At 37.4% G+C, this 16,511-nt stretch overlaps 1 protein-coding gene across 1 annotated transcript in view; it reads right to left on the bottom strand.

Moving 5' to 3' along the window:
• EXOC6 (exocyst complex component 6) overlaps positions 1-16,511 on the bottom strand; it is a 176,942-nt gene that overhangs the window by 104,399 nt on the left and 56,032 nt on the right. The window contains exons 7-14 of the mRNA XM_065408079.1: positions 14,504-14,659; positions 12,332-12,400; positions 6,940-7,023; positions 6,794-6,840; positions 6,272-6,392; positions 3,283-3,354; positions 2,471-2,568; positions 1,070-1,175 (exon numbers count right to left, since the gene is read on the bottom strand). Of these exons, the coding sequence (XP_065264151.1) occupies positions 1,070-1,175; positions 2,471-2,568; positions 3,283-3,354; positions 6,272-6,392; positions 6,794-6,840; positions 6,940-7,023; positions 12,332-12,400; positions 14,504-14,659 (753 nt within the window). The remainder of the gene's footprint in view (positions 1-1,069; positions 1,176-2,470; positions 2,569-3,282; positions 3,355-6,271; positions 6,393-6,793; positions 6,841-6,939; positions 7,024-12,331; positions 12,401-14,503; positions 14,660-16,511) is intronic.

Genomic DNA, 16,511 nt, shown 5'->3' with positions numbered 1-16,511 from the left:
GCCGCGATCGGCCGAACCTGCCGCGTCAGCAGGTAAGTAAAACTGGCCCGGCCCGCCAGGGTGCTTACCCTGGCGAGCCGCGTGCCGAACGTTGCCAACCCCTGTTATAGTCCATCATATATGTTCATCTATAAATAAAGCTTACGCTCATTAAGCATCATAAAACCCTCTTTAATCTTCTTCCACTTCACTGCAGTAACATACACATGGTATTCAGCTGTTACATTTGGAAAGATAAGTGACAGCTGAATGGCAGATTCAAAATATCTGCAAGACTAAGAAGATAGCTACAGTGGTGGACCCTACAAAAAGCTGTTTTATGGTAAACAGTGGGAATAACTGTCTATTTGGGTCTCAGTTTTGTTTGGGGCTTCTAGGAACTAGTGAGATATAAATAATACCACAAACCTGGGTCTTCTACTTCCTGCCTGCTACTACCTACACAACACATTTGGCTTGCACAACATACTAGTCTCATCTTTTTTTTTTTTTTTTAAGGGAGCAAATTTTCTTTAAGAACTTTGTAGCTGTACATAGAGAAATCCACAAGAACTCTCTACTGGAATGCTAAGGCCTCAAAGGAACACACACAGTTCATATAGAGAAGAACCTCAGGTATGTTTTGTCCCACATAACGAATGAGCTCAGCAGCACCCAAACAATTAATTTACAAAAAAATATATTTTTAATAGACCTTGTAGTTGTTTGTTACATTTTGTAATGCTACAGTACATCATAGACTGTGGTTTATGAAACCTGATATGCTGTAGCAAAACTTAAAAGTTAACTGTCATTAAACAAAAATTGTATTAATTATTAAAAGTTGATTATTAATTTGTTTACAAAACTATAGGCTTCATTACTCACTAAAATTTCAGATTAAATGACTGCATCTTGAATTTTCATGTTTATTTATAACTAGATAATTACCCATGAAAAAGGTGATTTAGCCTCTTAATCTACCTTGTTATTCAAACTTTAATTACTTTTTAATTAAAAAATTCATTACGCTCCTAACTCTGTTTAATTGGTTTAAAGTAAACTTTTGTAATAGAAAACTTGTTCTTACCTTATCAAGTTCTGGATCTTGAAAAGGAAATTTGCTAATCACTATTTTGTACTCCTCTTCATTTGCTACAGGGATAGGGCTGTAATTATCTGCTTCAAAAATATCCCTGTTCAGAGTTAGCAAAATCAGCACAGTCAGGAGATGGATTAATACTTAAAAACATCATAAATAAGTGAATACATAAATGAATACAAAGCTTTTCACTGACATCAGATTGGATGTACAATTCCAAAAGTGGAGAACTGAATTCAATATTGATCCAGAATTCCAAACAGCATTTTGGGAGATTGAGTAATACTTACTGCAGCACTGGGATCGCATTTATCCATGCAATGACTTTTTCACAGTCTACATGACCCTAGAAGGTTTGTCCATACTGGAATATTACACCATTTTAGAACATATTTTAATTAACACAATGCAAAACACAGCTTAGTATTTTCTAATTTCTCCTCAGATCATATAAAACAGTATAGACAGGGACTTCATATTAGCTGGACTACCCTATGGTTAACTATGAACAGCTAACTCAATAAATATGGCGGTCCTTGTCTACACTGAATGTTTAACATTGTGTTAGTTAACGTGATCAACACAAATGTATTTTTTTCCACTGTAAATGCACCCAGGGCACATTGGGATCATTCTCTATCTGAAATAGGAACTTCAGATTAAAGCTCCAAAACCCCCTTAATACTGGGTTTACCATTTTCCCTCTCAAATTATTTTTAAGGCAAACATAGAAGCAGAGCAGCTGCATCAAAAGCACCCAGTTTCTGCCAAGAGAGATACAAAGGAATGCTCACTGACAACAAAACAATAACCTTTTCTGTACCCTTGCTCCCGTCCAAATTAAAGGCGTCACTTTTGTGATGCTCCTATAATAGCATAATATATAAGAACTCAAGGTTAGCCTCCCCATGTCATATTGCCTAGAATTATTGTACAATGACATCAGCCCAACTCAATCTATGAAAATCTGTAATATTTCATTTTCAATGTTGTTTTTAAACTAGAAAAAGTCGCAGCATTACTGAAACAGGAAAGAGATTATTAATTTTACCACCTTTCTCTAGCAAAATGATCCAACCTGATATTAATTTTTGTATAAAATGAATGCAAACTTTCATGCTGGAGGAAATTAAATTTTACAGTTTGCAAGTTCTATATCCATTCAGGTCAATTCATAATAGAAATGCCAAAAGACCTTTAGTCCTATTGGGTCAAACTATAGTATACTGTACTCAGTTAACTAAAATTTAGAAAATTAGTATTTAATTAAATAACTTTGTAATTTAACAGAAAAAAGCAGATTTGATTCAAAGACACAATTACTGAGTAGTTAAACCAACCCTAACTGACAGAGTATTTTGAGATGTTTTTTCATTTTGTAATACTAACCTGAACAACCCAGCCCATTTTTTAAGCAGTGTTTCATTGTACTGATCTCTTATTTCAAATAAAAGATCAAACAGTCGATTCACAGGAAACCCATAACCCTAAAGTACAAAAATAAAAAGGACAAATAATTCAAGAACTACTATCATCACTTATCATACAGTGCTTCAATATGTTAAGAGGGGTTATTTTATCATGCAATTTTGTACCACTATTGTACAAGTTACAGGACTCAACAGGTAAACGTACTATTAAACATGATCTACTAATTTGTAAACCTGATACTCTGTTTATTTTAGAAATACTACAGTTTTCATGGCAAAATGTGACAAATTACTTTTAAATGTTTTTAACTCAGTATTTAATCAATGTGTTTTATCTGTTTTATCAATGAATCAAGAGCAGACCAGCAATAAAACATAACTGGTTTTCCAAGCAGCAAATTCAATGACTGAACTGAAATACTACTTGCTATAAATTAGAAATAAAATGTTTACAAAAATATAATATTTACATTTATTTTAATGCTATGTAATACCCTTTCGAACAAATTACAAAAACTGACAAAGATTTTTTTCAGTGCACAACTGGACACCTAGGAGGTCTGTGGTGGGCACAAATTAAGAAGGTTGTGTTAAGGGGGAGCCAGCAGAAGAAAGCTAGGTAAGATATTTTCATTATTTAAAACATCTTACCTAATTCTGTTCTTGGTACATGCATGCAATTCCACTGAAACCAATGGCAGTTGCACATGCATATCCAAAGGCAGAATTTGGCTCCACGTATTTTAATTCAATTATCAAAATAACACCAACCTGCAAAGTATCAGCAAACACAACAATGAGATTCTTCAGCTCTAAAACAAGATCAGGATCAGTGCAATATGACTGGAAATAAAAAATATTGATTTTGTAAAAGTTATTTAAATCAAACAGTAAATACATTTTCAACTTACAGTGGTACAGCAGGTTAAACTCACTAGCTTTATACCACTAGTAAAGTTCTTGTGTTGATAAAAGCAATTTAGACTTACATATCTTAATTTATGTATGCAGTGTTCTTGTAGCCTTGCTGGGCCCAGGATATTAGAGCAACAAGGCGGGTGAGGTAATATCTTTTATTGCACCAACTTCTGCTAATGAGAGAGACAAGCTTCCAAGCTTACACAGAGCTCTTCATAAGAATGGCCATACTGAGTCAAACCAAAGGTCCATCTAGCCCAGTATCCTGTCTTCTGACAGTGGCCAATGCCAGGTGCCCCAGAGGGAATGAACAGAACAGATATTCATCAAGTGATCCATCCCCTGTTGCCCATTCCCAGCTTCTGGCAAACCTTGAAAGCTTGACTCTTGCACTAACAGAAGTTGGTCCAATAAAAGATTTACCTCACCCACCTTTTCTTAACTTAGTCCAATTATATACAGTATTTGTTCATATCACAAAGCTATTACAAAGTTTGTCCTAACAGGAAGAGCTCAGACAAGACCAGCTGGAATATGAAAAGTGATGCACACCATCATAGGTGCCGACTTACTCAGATCCCGGGGGGTGCTTGACCCCTGCTCTGCCCAGGCCCCGCCCCCACTCCAACCCTTTCTTTAAGTTCCCACCCCCATCCACCTCCTCCCCCTGCTTCACCCCCTCCCCCTCAGCGCCTCCTGCATGCTGCAGAACAGCTGATTGCGGCGGGCGGGAGGCAGAGGAGCTAATCAGCGGGGCCGCCAGTGAGCAGGAGGTGCAGGGGGGAGGAGGGGAGGGAGAGGGAGAGATGCTGACTCGCAGATTGCCAGTGTGTGCTGAGCACCCACTATTTTTTTTCCATGGGTGTTCCAGCCCTGGAGCACCCACGGAGTCAGTGCCTATGCACACCATGAATGAGATGCATTGAAGCTCCATTCATTGAAGTCAATGGGACCTACGCACATGCAGAAGTGTTTTGCTAACTCAGGAACCTTAATAGTACTTTCAAACATTAAACCTCAATCTAACCAATATTAACACAATGGCATTTTCAATACTGATTTCTAAAGGGAAAAGTTCTAAGCAAAATGTTTACATATTATGTTAATATCTGCAAACTTGGGTGTATAAGATTAGGCAGCTACAGCAATATGATTTCATTTTCAGAGGTGTTAAGCATCTGCAGCTTTTACTGAAGTCAAAGGGGAGTTGTTGACGCACCTCTGAAAAATAAGGCTACATTTATCCTGCAATTATGTTTCTATCTTTATGTCCCCAATTCTGAATATTTTGGTCTTAATCATCTTTTTTTTTTTAATAAAAAAAATACAAATAATATTTATGGCCATGCAATGTAATGCAGGATGAGAATACAAGATTGAAATGCAGCCCACATGTCTGCCTTACAGTATTTTTTGCGTCTTTACTCTCCAAGTAATTATATAAATAAGCTAATGGTTTTGCTTCTTGCAAGTACTCTTCAAAGAAGAGCACTAGCCACCACTTCACCTCAATACAGACTAGCATGATATAATTGATTGTGATGGGAGTTACGCATCCTGAGAACAAATAATGACATCAATTTCAATTATATCAGAAAACCTTTAATGAAGGGTCCAATTTCTATAAGAAACAAGATTTAAGTACATTTGAATGCTTTAAATTGTCACTTTTTTATAAATGGTTGTCAATCAATAGATTAAACATTCACCTGCCTTGCAAAATATGTGGTTTAGAAATCTCTAAACAATTTGAACTTGCTAGTAGTGCCTTCTAAAATGAGCTGGGGATTGGAAACAAAACTTAACTGGCATTCACCAGAAATGTTCCTGATGAAAATACAGTTGTTGCAATTTGAAAAACCAAATTGTTTTCAGCCCTTCCTAAAATATTTACAAAATATAAAATATTCTTCAAACCTAAAACAACCTGTAATAATAGGGAAATGGTAACAAAATCCAAACTCCATGATTTAAGCACATATTTTTGCATGAATTAATGAAGATTAGTGAACACTGAAAAGGACAAGTCGAGACATGAAATAACAGCACTTTGTATATGTTACAAATCTTCTATTTTTCTTCCTGAACATGCCATCTATGACCCTTTTGGCAAGTTTTGAAGTAATTTACCAGGATAAAATGCAGTCAACCACAATCAATGACTGTATTCCCTTGTTTTTCAAGGGGGGTCAGAAACAGCATGCTGATAGCCAGTTTTCTTGTGGGTGGATAATAGAGAGGTAACTTTCACTATTTGAGATACATTTTAAAAATACTGAAATATTCAGCTAAATATAGTATTAAGTTAATAACACTTTAGCATTTTAAAGATTTTAGTAATGCCTCTACTGCAATGTAAACATACTACTACAGGGGCATTGAAGGGGTAGCTCTAAGGGTTTTGTTGGTAAAGTTTATTTTGGAAACAGGGTATTTGGAATGATAATTAGGAATTATTTCCTGGTGGTGCTTTCAGTGATGAACTATTCAATCTGATCTAATGAAGAGGTCAGTTGAAACTAATGAGGACAGATTGCAATAATAACAGCAGATTAACTCTGCATATTCTAAACTGCTGGACTAAGAGCACTTTTGGAAGACCCAGAGAGTTGTAAATCAGTGGAGGATTATGCAAATAGCCCATGGCTGTGGCTCACAGCCTGATACTGCTGGGAAAAACAAAAGCTTGGCAGGCTCTCTCCCAAATGTGAGCAATTTTTAATCACAAAAAACCCCACAATGATGTAGGTGTAATTTTTCACTTTGACATTATCCTACTTTTAAACACACAGACACTCTTTAATGGATTTACACTGAATTACCACGAGGTCTTCTCACTTACCGAATGGGTTCTAAGAACAGCAATGATCTTTGACAGTGCCATGTTCCAGAGTTCATCAGTGTATGCTCTAGTTACCAATCCTTGGGTTACATGTAAAATGTGATCTTCCACTACAAAGAAACTAAAACAAAAATTTACAAGAATTAAGTTAAATAACCAACAGTTATTTTCAAATATTTATTACAGTATGGAGCAAATCCTACCCTTTTGCACAGGAGCATGGGAAGGCCGTGTCCACAGAACAACTGGGACTTCAATGGACTTTGCATCGGGCCCTTGGTGCTGTTCTGGACAGGATGTGGGAAGCACACCCGCTCCCAATTGGAGCCCAGCTCAATGGAGAGTCTATATCTGTCACTACACTGGAAGGATGTGTGTGCCGGACAGATGAATCCTCCACTCTAGAGAAGCAGCAGCCATTATCCATGTGGCAATTGGATACAGATGGCATGGGTCTTACACAGAGGAGAGGATTGTGGGGGGTAAGAATAAGGGCAACAGATTTCCATTTAGAAAACTTACCCTACAATTTGACTGAAATATCTTCTGTAGCCTTCTACTGTTTCATGCTTTAAGTAAAAAACAAAAATGTTGAGGAATAAAAATACCACTAAATATTTAAGTAAAATTCCAAGTCAGTGCAACTTAATAAAAATTGTATTTGTTACCATGCTTGACTGCGGCTGCAGAACTAATCTTGCTTGTTTCCTTCTTTGCTTTCTGTAGTAGTTTTCAAATGTCTCTCCATCACCCTAGAACAAGACAAACAAAATGTGGTTAAAAGAGGAATGTTCTTCATATGATGAAAAAGTACTTCTGAAATTAAGGGCAGAGTTCTCCACTGTAAGTCACAACCATATATTTTGCATTTGTTCCATATATGGAACTCCCAATGACATCAGTGGAAGTTCTGCATACTTGAAATGAGTGCAAAGCATATGAAAGAGATCCACAATGTACACCGGAGAGGAGAATTGTGCCCTTCAGCCCATATTTTTACTTATGTCATGCTGCTATGATACCAAATACAAATCTTTTAAAATGACTAAGGTAACAATATCAAACTAATTATCAAAATTTAAAAAATCTTAACTCCTATTCTGTAACTTAAATACAGCTGCTTTAACTACAATACTGCTTTTTTAAAGTTATACAGGAAACTTAGTTTATGTTGACTTTTGTGACGTGTAAAGTTTAGTTATATGTTAAATGTTATAGAAATTCATAATATAGCCTGACTCTTGAATGCATTAATATTCCTTGAGCAAAATGTAAAACAAAATTTAATATTTGCTTACCCTTTCTTGGTACTTAGTAAATATAATGACTAAAGATTTGTATTTTGGTCATACAACAGTCCTCAAAATTTAATACATAGGCAATATTCTCTATGCCTATTGATTATATTGTTAAGACCTCAAGCAACATCCTGGTATTCTCATTAAGATGATTCATTCAGTGGAAACCATCTGTCCATTTGAAACCATTACAACACTGACTCATCTACCTATTGAATGCAACATAATCTGTATGCAAGCAGAATTAAGCAGCTTAGCATTTTAAGTTTCATTTTTACTCCATGAGGTTATTGCTAGGTCAGAGCTATTTAGAATTCCATTACTTGGGATTCCAAAGAGCTTCAAATCAAAACCTAAGAGATCCCGCATATTCTTAAATCAGTACTATTTCAGTAAGAAATAATCTAAGTAAAGCTCTAAATTAATATTTTCAAGTGTACAAAGAATATTGTTTTCTTTCCCCAAAATGCAGATAACCTACCACAGAAGGAAGCAAAGCCTGAAATTAAAATAAAGGGGGGTGGAGTGGGAGACTTTGCTTTTAAAAAAGCAAGTTCTTCATGTTGTGTGATCCATATTAACTAGATCACTTTTTATTACTGTAATATTTTATTCAGGACATTATTACTTACATTTATTATCATAATGTAAATCATTACTTTCCAGCCAAATAGTATGATGTAATTCTTAAATGCATAATAAATTAATTGGCAGAAATGTAGAATTCTACTTCTAATATCATATTTGTCCATGAGTTTAGTGGAAGTCTACTGTGAAAAAGAATAGTTGCTCTTTCCAAATGCACAAAATAAAATTTGATATGTAAAATACTTGATGGGTGTTGAATCACCACCATATACCATGCAATAGACAGGATTACTTGGAGGCAGCTAAGATCATAGCTTTTAATAGAAACCACTTTAATAGATCCTCTGACCCTTATCAATAGACTAAAGCAATAGCCTTGGTGGCGTGACATGTATTCACAGGAGTAGCAAAGGAGAGTCAAAACAGAAAATGCCCAATATAATGGATGCAGCTGTTCATCTTTGAAAAGTTCCTAAATTCACATACATAAAATAACGAATCAGTTTATGTTGGATGATAAATGATTGGAAATTTGCTCACACATGAAATCCTATTTTGGATTTTTTTTTCCATTTTATGCTGCCATATAATTTTTATTTGCCTCAAAATGTAGTGTTGTATACCACAGAACCCGGGGTCGGGGGGCTGGGGGGAGCGGGAGCTTACTACAGAATTTAAATACAGCATTCCACAGAACACATTGAGCCCTGGTTATTCTCTACTCTACAGTGCTTAAACACACTCTGTATCTAGGCTAGCCTACTAAAAAATGTGAACCAAAAAAAGGCAGGAAAAGACTAAAGCAGAGATTGAACTTCGCTAATACATAGTTACAAGCTACAAGTTTAAATTGCCGAATTATGGTGGCGTTCTCCCTCACATTTAAACACAGAAACTGCCATACTACGTCAGACCAGTGATTTATCTAATTTGGTATTTTGTCTCTAACAGTAGCTAGGACCAGACACTTCAGAGGAAGGCGCAAGATCCTCATAATGGGCAATTATGAAAAAACTCATAATGAACATTATGAAATAACCTGCCTCAAGTGGGAAGTTTCCTCCCAACCCTAGGAGTTGTTAACTAGCTTTATGCCCTGAAGCAAGAGAGTTTAACATCTCTCCAATTTTTTATCCACATCCAATCTAATGTTTTATCCAATATTATTGGATAATAAAAATGGCTAATCTTTTTTGTAAATCGTATTAAGCTTCAGTTATATCTAGTGGCCACTAGTTTTCAAAGAAAAAAGAACAGGAGTACTTGTGGCACCTTAGAGACTAACAAATTTATTTGGGCATTAGCTTTCGTGGGCTAAAACCCACTTCATCGAATGCATGCAGTGGAAAATACAGTAGGAACATATATATACACAGAGAACATGAAAAAATGGGTGTTGCCATACCATAAAATCAGTTGTAATTTGTTACCTATTTATGATAATTTCAGTTTAAATTATACTTTATTAATTTTAATCTGCTGCCTTCCAATTTTATTGGTTGCTCCCTTCTAGTATTATGAGACAGGTAAATAAAAGTAGCCAACTCCTCTCTAAACTAAACAGTCCCAGTCTTTTTAATTTCTCTTCAGATTTTTCAACCCATCTTTTGGCCTCTTCTATTTCTGACATCTCGCCATTGAGACAGGGTGGTCACTGATATAATAAAATCTGACAGTGCCACCATCAAAATAAAGTGTGCGGGCATACTTTATGAAGTGCATAGGATGAAGTGCAGTGTCCCACAGGACCTGCCACATCACAGCAGACATCAGATTTAGGGATTCATGCCTATAATTATAAGCTTTAAACATTCTTATTTCAAAATACAAAGCCCTGTATTAGCCATTGACTCTCATATGAAAAGAATCTTCCTCAGGATTACGGAGCCTGAAGTTGGCTGAGCCAGGGAAAGAGATACGGTATCGTGCCCACACTGCAAGAGGGGGATGGGAAGAGCTGAGGACTCGATTCAATAAATCAGGCTGCTTTGCCCCACCCACTGAGCAGCCACCCCTGGATCCCTGTCCCCCTCTCTCCTTACGTTGTATCCACAAGGCTTATTGCAATCCGCACCAACTGCCCAGAAGTGTCAGCTGATGCAGAATGCAACAGGGGCGGCTCCAGGCACCAGCGCTCCAAGTGCATGCCTGGGGCGGCAAGCCCCGGGGGGCAGCCTCCTGGTCGCCGTGAGGGTGGCAGTCAGGCTGCCTTCAGCGGCATGCCTGCGGGAGGTCCGCTGGTCCTGTGGTTTCGGCAGCAATTCGGCGGCGGGTATGCCGAAGGCACGGGACCGGGGGACATCCTGCAGGCATGCCGCCAAAGGCCGCCTGACTGCCATGCTTGGGGCGGCAAAATACATAGAGCCTCCCCTGGAATGCAACTACCTGTATCCCAAGAGTACATCTACACTGCAGCAGTCAGTGTGATTTGCAGCTTGTGCAGATGTCCCACCCTAGCTATACTCCAGCTAGCTCATTTAAAATAGAAGCACAGGTGCCATGGTGTGGAATTCAGTGAGTGTGCACCTGGGGGGTCAGGTAGGCTGATGCAGCCAGAACTGAAGCCTGCATTGCGGCATCCTCACTTAGATTTTTAGTGAGCTAGCTTGAGTACGGCTAGCGCTGCAGCTGCAGTGTAGGCATACCCTAAGTGAGGTGGGCTGTTATGAGCATGGAGCCATTCTCTAATCTCTCTACTGGCTCCCTATTGGCTTCCTCACAATTCAAAGTGCTGGTACAGTAGAACCTCAAAGTTACGAACACCAGAGTTATGAACCACACACCTCATTTGGAACCGGAAGTACACAATCAGACAGAAGCAGAGACCAAAAAAAATAAAATAAAAAAGCAAATACAGTAAAGTACTGCATTAAATGTAAACTACTAAAAAAATAAAGGGAAAGCAGTATTTTTCTTCTGCATAGTAAAGTTTTAAAGCTGTATGAAGTCAATGTTCAGTTGTAAACTTTTGAAAGAACAACCATAATGTTTTGTTCACAGTTACGAATATTTCAGAATTACGAACAACCTCCTTTCCTGAGGCATTTGTAACTCTGAGGTTCTACTGTAATACTCTTTAATGTTTAGTTCTCCTATGAAAAGTGACTACGTAAAAATAGCAATTAACTACAGATTTTCTCCTTTGGTGCAGTCACTTAACTTCGCTGACTTCAGTGACAAAACAAGCTTTTACTGTTACTTATTTGTGTTAACACTGCAGAGCCAACACAGCTAACAGAAGGAGTTGGATTCTATTCCTTCTTTTGTATCACTGGATTTTTTTTTATTAAGTTCCAATCAACTACATTTCTGCAAAGCCACTAATGGCAAGGAGAAAGGGAAAGCTGCACAGGCAGGTATCTTTGGGGTGCATAACCTGAAAACAATGAGATTTCACAGGTGTAAATGAGGGTTTAATTAGTCCTGCAGAATCTTTGTTACTGGCAACTTGTGAGAAGGAACGAATCCATCTTGACTGTCAGAACCCAGGCTGAGTTTACAGGATTAGGAGTTTGAAAGAAAATCTTTTTAAAAATTACATTACACATAAACTGAGTACAAAAGCTATTCAGACATAGTGAACATGGAAAGTAACAATCACTCTTTTTAGCCCTGGTTACCCTGTGTACTGCCCATCATTTTTTACTTTCCCACAACAACGGTGATGTGTTGTCAGGCCTTTGCTGTTGATTCCTAGTGTAAAACGCTTATGAGTTTGGTAGCAAGCATCTCTGAGTCGTCAGCATTTGCTTGGTGGTCCACCAGAACCTGAGTTTTGTGAGTTTTAGGACAAATTTTTATTTTATGTTTTACTCTATTATTTTTTAAACAGTTAGGTATTAAGGAACATTGGGAACAGTTAAAGGACTGGCACTTTAAGTATTACTATCTGTTGAGGCATACATAACTTGTGTGATTTTAAAAATGTTTATGTACTGTAATTACCTAACTGCTACTCTGTTAGGCACTATAAAAATAAACCATACAAGAATGTCCTGTGAGTACCAGTGTCAGATCTATTTCATCTGGTTCAGCACAGTTGGACTCTGATGAAATGTGTTCACATGTGTCTGCTCACTTGGAAATTGGCAAAGTGCAAAAGGTAAGAAAAAGGATATTTAGACTTTTTAAAATATAACCATTCTTGATTATTTTAAATCATAGTAATACATACCAAAACTGAATAGATATGCAAGCATCTGTAAACAGGAGAAAAATCTACAAGATCATGAGCAGTCAAAACCTGCAGGAGGAAAAAAAATCAGTCTCATAACTTGGTGCATTAGGAACAGAACTGGTCTTACAAACTGATCAGTAAATTTAACATCTTATTTTGCTTAACATGAATGTGAGGATAAAGGTAAGGAACTGGCCGCATTTTAAAGTTAGTTGGCCAAATTGGAAGGTTAATCACCAGTGACTAGTTTGAAGTACATCGCTACTACAGCTCAACATTCTTGGGATCCATGGGCCTCAGCATCTTGAGCTAAGACCTATCTTCAAAGCAGTGAACACTGGGGCTACATGAGCACCTCCCCATGGATCCAAACATGTGGAGCAAGGCTATGATAAAAGAGACTGTAGTTCCAATAACCGTCATTTCCATACACTAAACTTTGAAAAAGTGGGGGAAAGAGAATGGAGCTATAAAACCAATATACTTTGAGAACTTCTGTTATGAGGGAGTAACTTTCCTTTTTCTTTTGAGAATTGTTTCTTTAGATCCTTACTCTTTGGAGAATGACTGGCAATCATAAATCCCGCATGGTGGGCAGAGTATTTAAAACTGTAGTTCTGCTCTCCCAAAATAGGCACCATACTTTGCAGTTAAGTTAAAAGTAGTGTAGCCTAACTGCATGAATGGAATTCCAATTAGAGTCCTATACATTTCAAAGAACAAGTGAGCTCTTAGACCTTGGGGTATGCCATACCTTCTAGTTCATAAGTATTTTGATTATGCAGCCAAACTGATTTAGACAATCTTGAAAAGAAATTCAAGACAAGTCCAAGGGGGAGCCAAATGCAACCAAAATATACTTATGGAGACCAATAAAAGGATTTTGTTATATCATTATTATTATTTAGTGCCCTTTTAATATCCAATTTGTGCATCTTGGTTTCCTCCAATAATTCCTGAGGTTTAGGAAAGCATACTGGAAGGTTAGTAGACTGGTGAACATGGAATTCAGACATCACTTTAGGCAAAAACTGTGGGTTGAAACACAAGACCACAGTAAACAGAGACTCAAGTCAGTCAGAGTCATCTCTGCTGGTAGATTTTATAGCCACTTAAAAACACTGTTTTAATGGACAAGCGGTAGAAAAAAAATATGCCTGAATGGCTTGTAGCATTCTTTTACTACTAACTTCAGGCCTCATCAAAGTGTTGGTTTTCTCACAGAAGGGTAGATTAAATGTTCAGGTTTTCCCCTTTTTCCATTACAGGATTAGAACTTCCTTTTTTTCATATTAGAAAACAGACACTTCATTCACTATTTTCAGGAAATAATATTTAGGGTGTAATCCCTCATGCGTCATTTAGAAGACCAAACTCATAAGGAGCACATAGTAGCTGAAAGGAGAGGCTACTCACTTTTCTGTAACTTGAATTCTTTGAGATGCATGATCCCTATCTGTATTCCACCATGGGCTGAGCATGAGCATCGTGAGTCAGAGACCAGAACATTTTTGCTAGGAGTGTCCTTCAATCCACTCCTGTGCAGTTCTTCTCCTCACGCAGCAGACGGAGGGTATAAGTGGCAGTATAGAACGACTGCCTCTCCAGTTTCCTGGAGAGGCAGGATTGAAGGACACTCCAGTCTCAGATGATGGTGTGCATGCACACCCACAATGGAATACAGATAGGGGCCAGCATTCAAAGAACTGTTCTTTTAACATAGGTTAATATCCACTAAAAACACAGAAGCATAATGGCTACAGCAGTGGCAGAATATTCTCACATGTCAGACAATTCTAACAGGTTACATATCATATACAGTGACTAGATATGGTACAGTAAGTAATAAGTTACAATTGAACTTCTATAGAATTACAAGTTATATTTACATTAATGTCCATAAAATTGTTACTACAAGTAGCATGAATATAATTAACATCTTGATTTGTTTCTTTTCAAGACCTTGATCCAGCAAACTTCTCCATGAGGGGGACCTTTGTTCCTCCACAGAGTCCTATGGATTTCAATGGGGGGGGGGGGGGCCGACCCTATCCATGCTGTGCTTATTGCAGGACCAAAGGCCTACATTTGTACAACAGAAATATTCAGTTAATGCTATAGACTTCACTTTAAATAAATGATATTAATATTGACTTAATACTAAGTTACCTCTTCTTCATGTTCATCCTCTTCCTCAAGTGTTCGCTTGGATGTAATTTCATACTTAGGTTCTGGAACTCTGCCATTAATTACATACATATTCCTCCCATAGTTTACATTATTCTGTTTCTGAAGAGCTGTATTAAAGGTTTTCTGTTGCTGTGCCTGTTTTAGCAAGACATATATTTAATATCAAAAGAGAGGGACTGCAAATTTCATTAATGATCACAGATCTGAATATACGCTATGACTGTAAAGGCAAACTGTGATGTTTTATGCACTTGGCATATATTTATTTTAGTGGGCACATATCAGTATAACTCCAAGGCATACATCATGCAAATACTGAAAATAATGTCCTTAATCAACTTGCAATCATCATGAGTTCAAAGGTTAACCTCACTATTTTTTTAAATTCTCAAAATGTAATTTTAAAGAAATAATCACAAAATTATAATGTGATTATGTTATTAACCAGATACTGCATATAAAAGATGAACATTTAAATATAATAAAACGATTATATAGTTAGCTATCTCCAACTACACAGATTTTGGCCTAGTTTAACTGAGAAGAGTCATATGTAGAAATCAAGAACTTATTTTATATGTCTATTCTTTCTACTATTACAAGAAATATGAAAATGTGACTCAGTATAATCTTGTAATCATATTTCATCCATAACACCATAGCTACGTTTACACAGAAATTTTGCTTTTGTAAGCCAAAAGAGAATGCCCCGTATACTAAAAACAGAATTAGGAAGCTTAAATTACAGAAGGGCAAACCAGCTTGAAAAAATAATCAGCCCAAACTGAATTTAAAGGATCATAAATGTTTGGTTAATAACTTACCTATTGCAATCACCACATCACACACCAAAACACTGCTACTTCTTTGCTGAAGTGGCAGATAATTTTAGGTTGGGAAGAGTTGCTGGACAGTCCACTCCCTGCCTCTAGCAGTCTCTCTCCTTCAGGAGATGCCAGCAATCTGCTCTCTCCTCCCAGTACTGGTGTTACCTGAGAGAGGAGCTAGGGCTGTCATCTTCCCTTCCCAATCTCAAAAACCACCTTTATGTCTTATTAATCATCATACGAGACCAGATAACTGATCTCCCTGATCTGGTGCAATAGGACACAGTAATCTCTTTCCTTGGGTTCCATTAAGCTCACTGCTTTAAAATGTCAAAGGAACCAGGAACGTCAATGTGCAACAATTCTCCTTCCATTCCCACAAAAAACAGTAATATTGCAAGGAGGAAGGGATCTTACCTACTCTAGGAAATTATAATATTGCACCTCACTCAGGGCTACAAACCTCACAAGTCCTTTTTACATTTCAAAGTGACCAGATAAATGGAAGTTAATGGAGGGGTTACTAGGACCTGCAGCACCATAGTGCAGGAGTTGGAAGTTCTGCCACATCTTGAAAAGTGAACCCAAGAGTGGAATTTTGAGGGAAATAAAAGGAAGGAAAACTGCCCGGCCAACACCCCGAGGAAGGCCCAATGTTGGGGGCAGGTCAGGATAATATAACCTTGGGCCTCCCTCTGAAAAGGAAGATAACCAACCAGTGGGCTCAGCAACCTGTGAGGTCTACACAGCTGGAGGTGAGTAGCAGGCCCAAAGTCTCCTTCTTAAGAAGCAGGATACTCATCAGAGATGGTAAAAAGTTCCTTGGTTTCTATCTCCCTTTTCACCCAAAAAGACAATGCAGGCAGAGTGTTTAGTAAGTAAAGTGAATCATGTGTATGTGAAAAGTGAGTTTTAGGCTCTGGGAGTTCTAGTCTCAAAGATTCATATAGTACGGATAAGCTTCCAATAAGAATATTAAATTTTGGATGCTTCTTTAAATTGGACCGTCAAACGTTTTGTTGTTTGCTCATCACTATCTTAAATACAAAAGTAAAACTGGCTTTCAACAGAGTATCAGTAAACTGGAAACTAAATCTGGTCTAAATTTTGCTGGAAAACGTCAATTTTTCACAAAAGTTTTTGAGACAAAATTTCCCATT

The sequence above is a fragment of the Emys orbicularis genome, chromosome 7 (assembly GCF_028017835.1).
Source record: "Emys orbicularis isolate rEmyOrb1 chromosome 7, rEmyOrb1.hap1, whole genome shotgun sequence".
NCBI lineage: Eukaryota > Metazoa > Chordata > Testudines > Emydidae > Emys > Emys orbicularis.
Note: the sequence above shows the minus strand (reverse complement) of the source record. Positions and strands in the feature narration are given on the sequence as shown.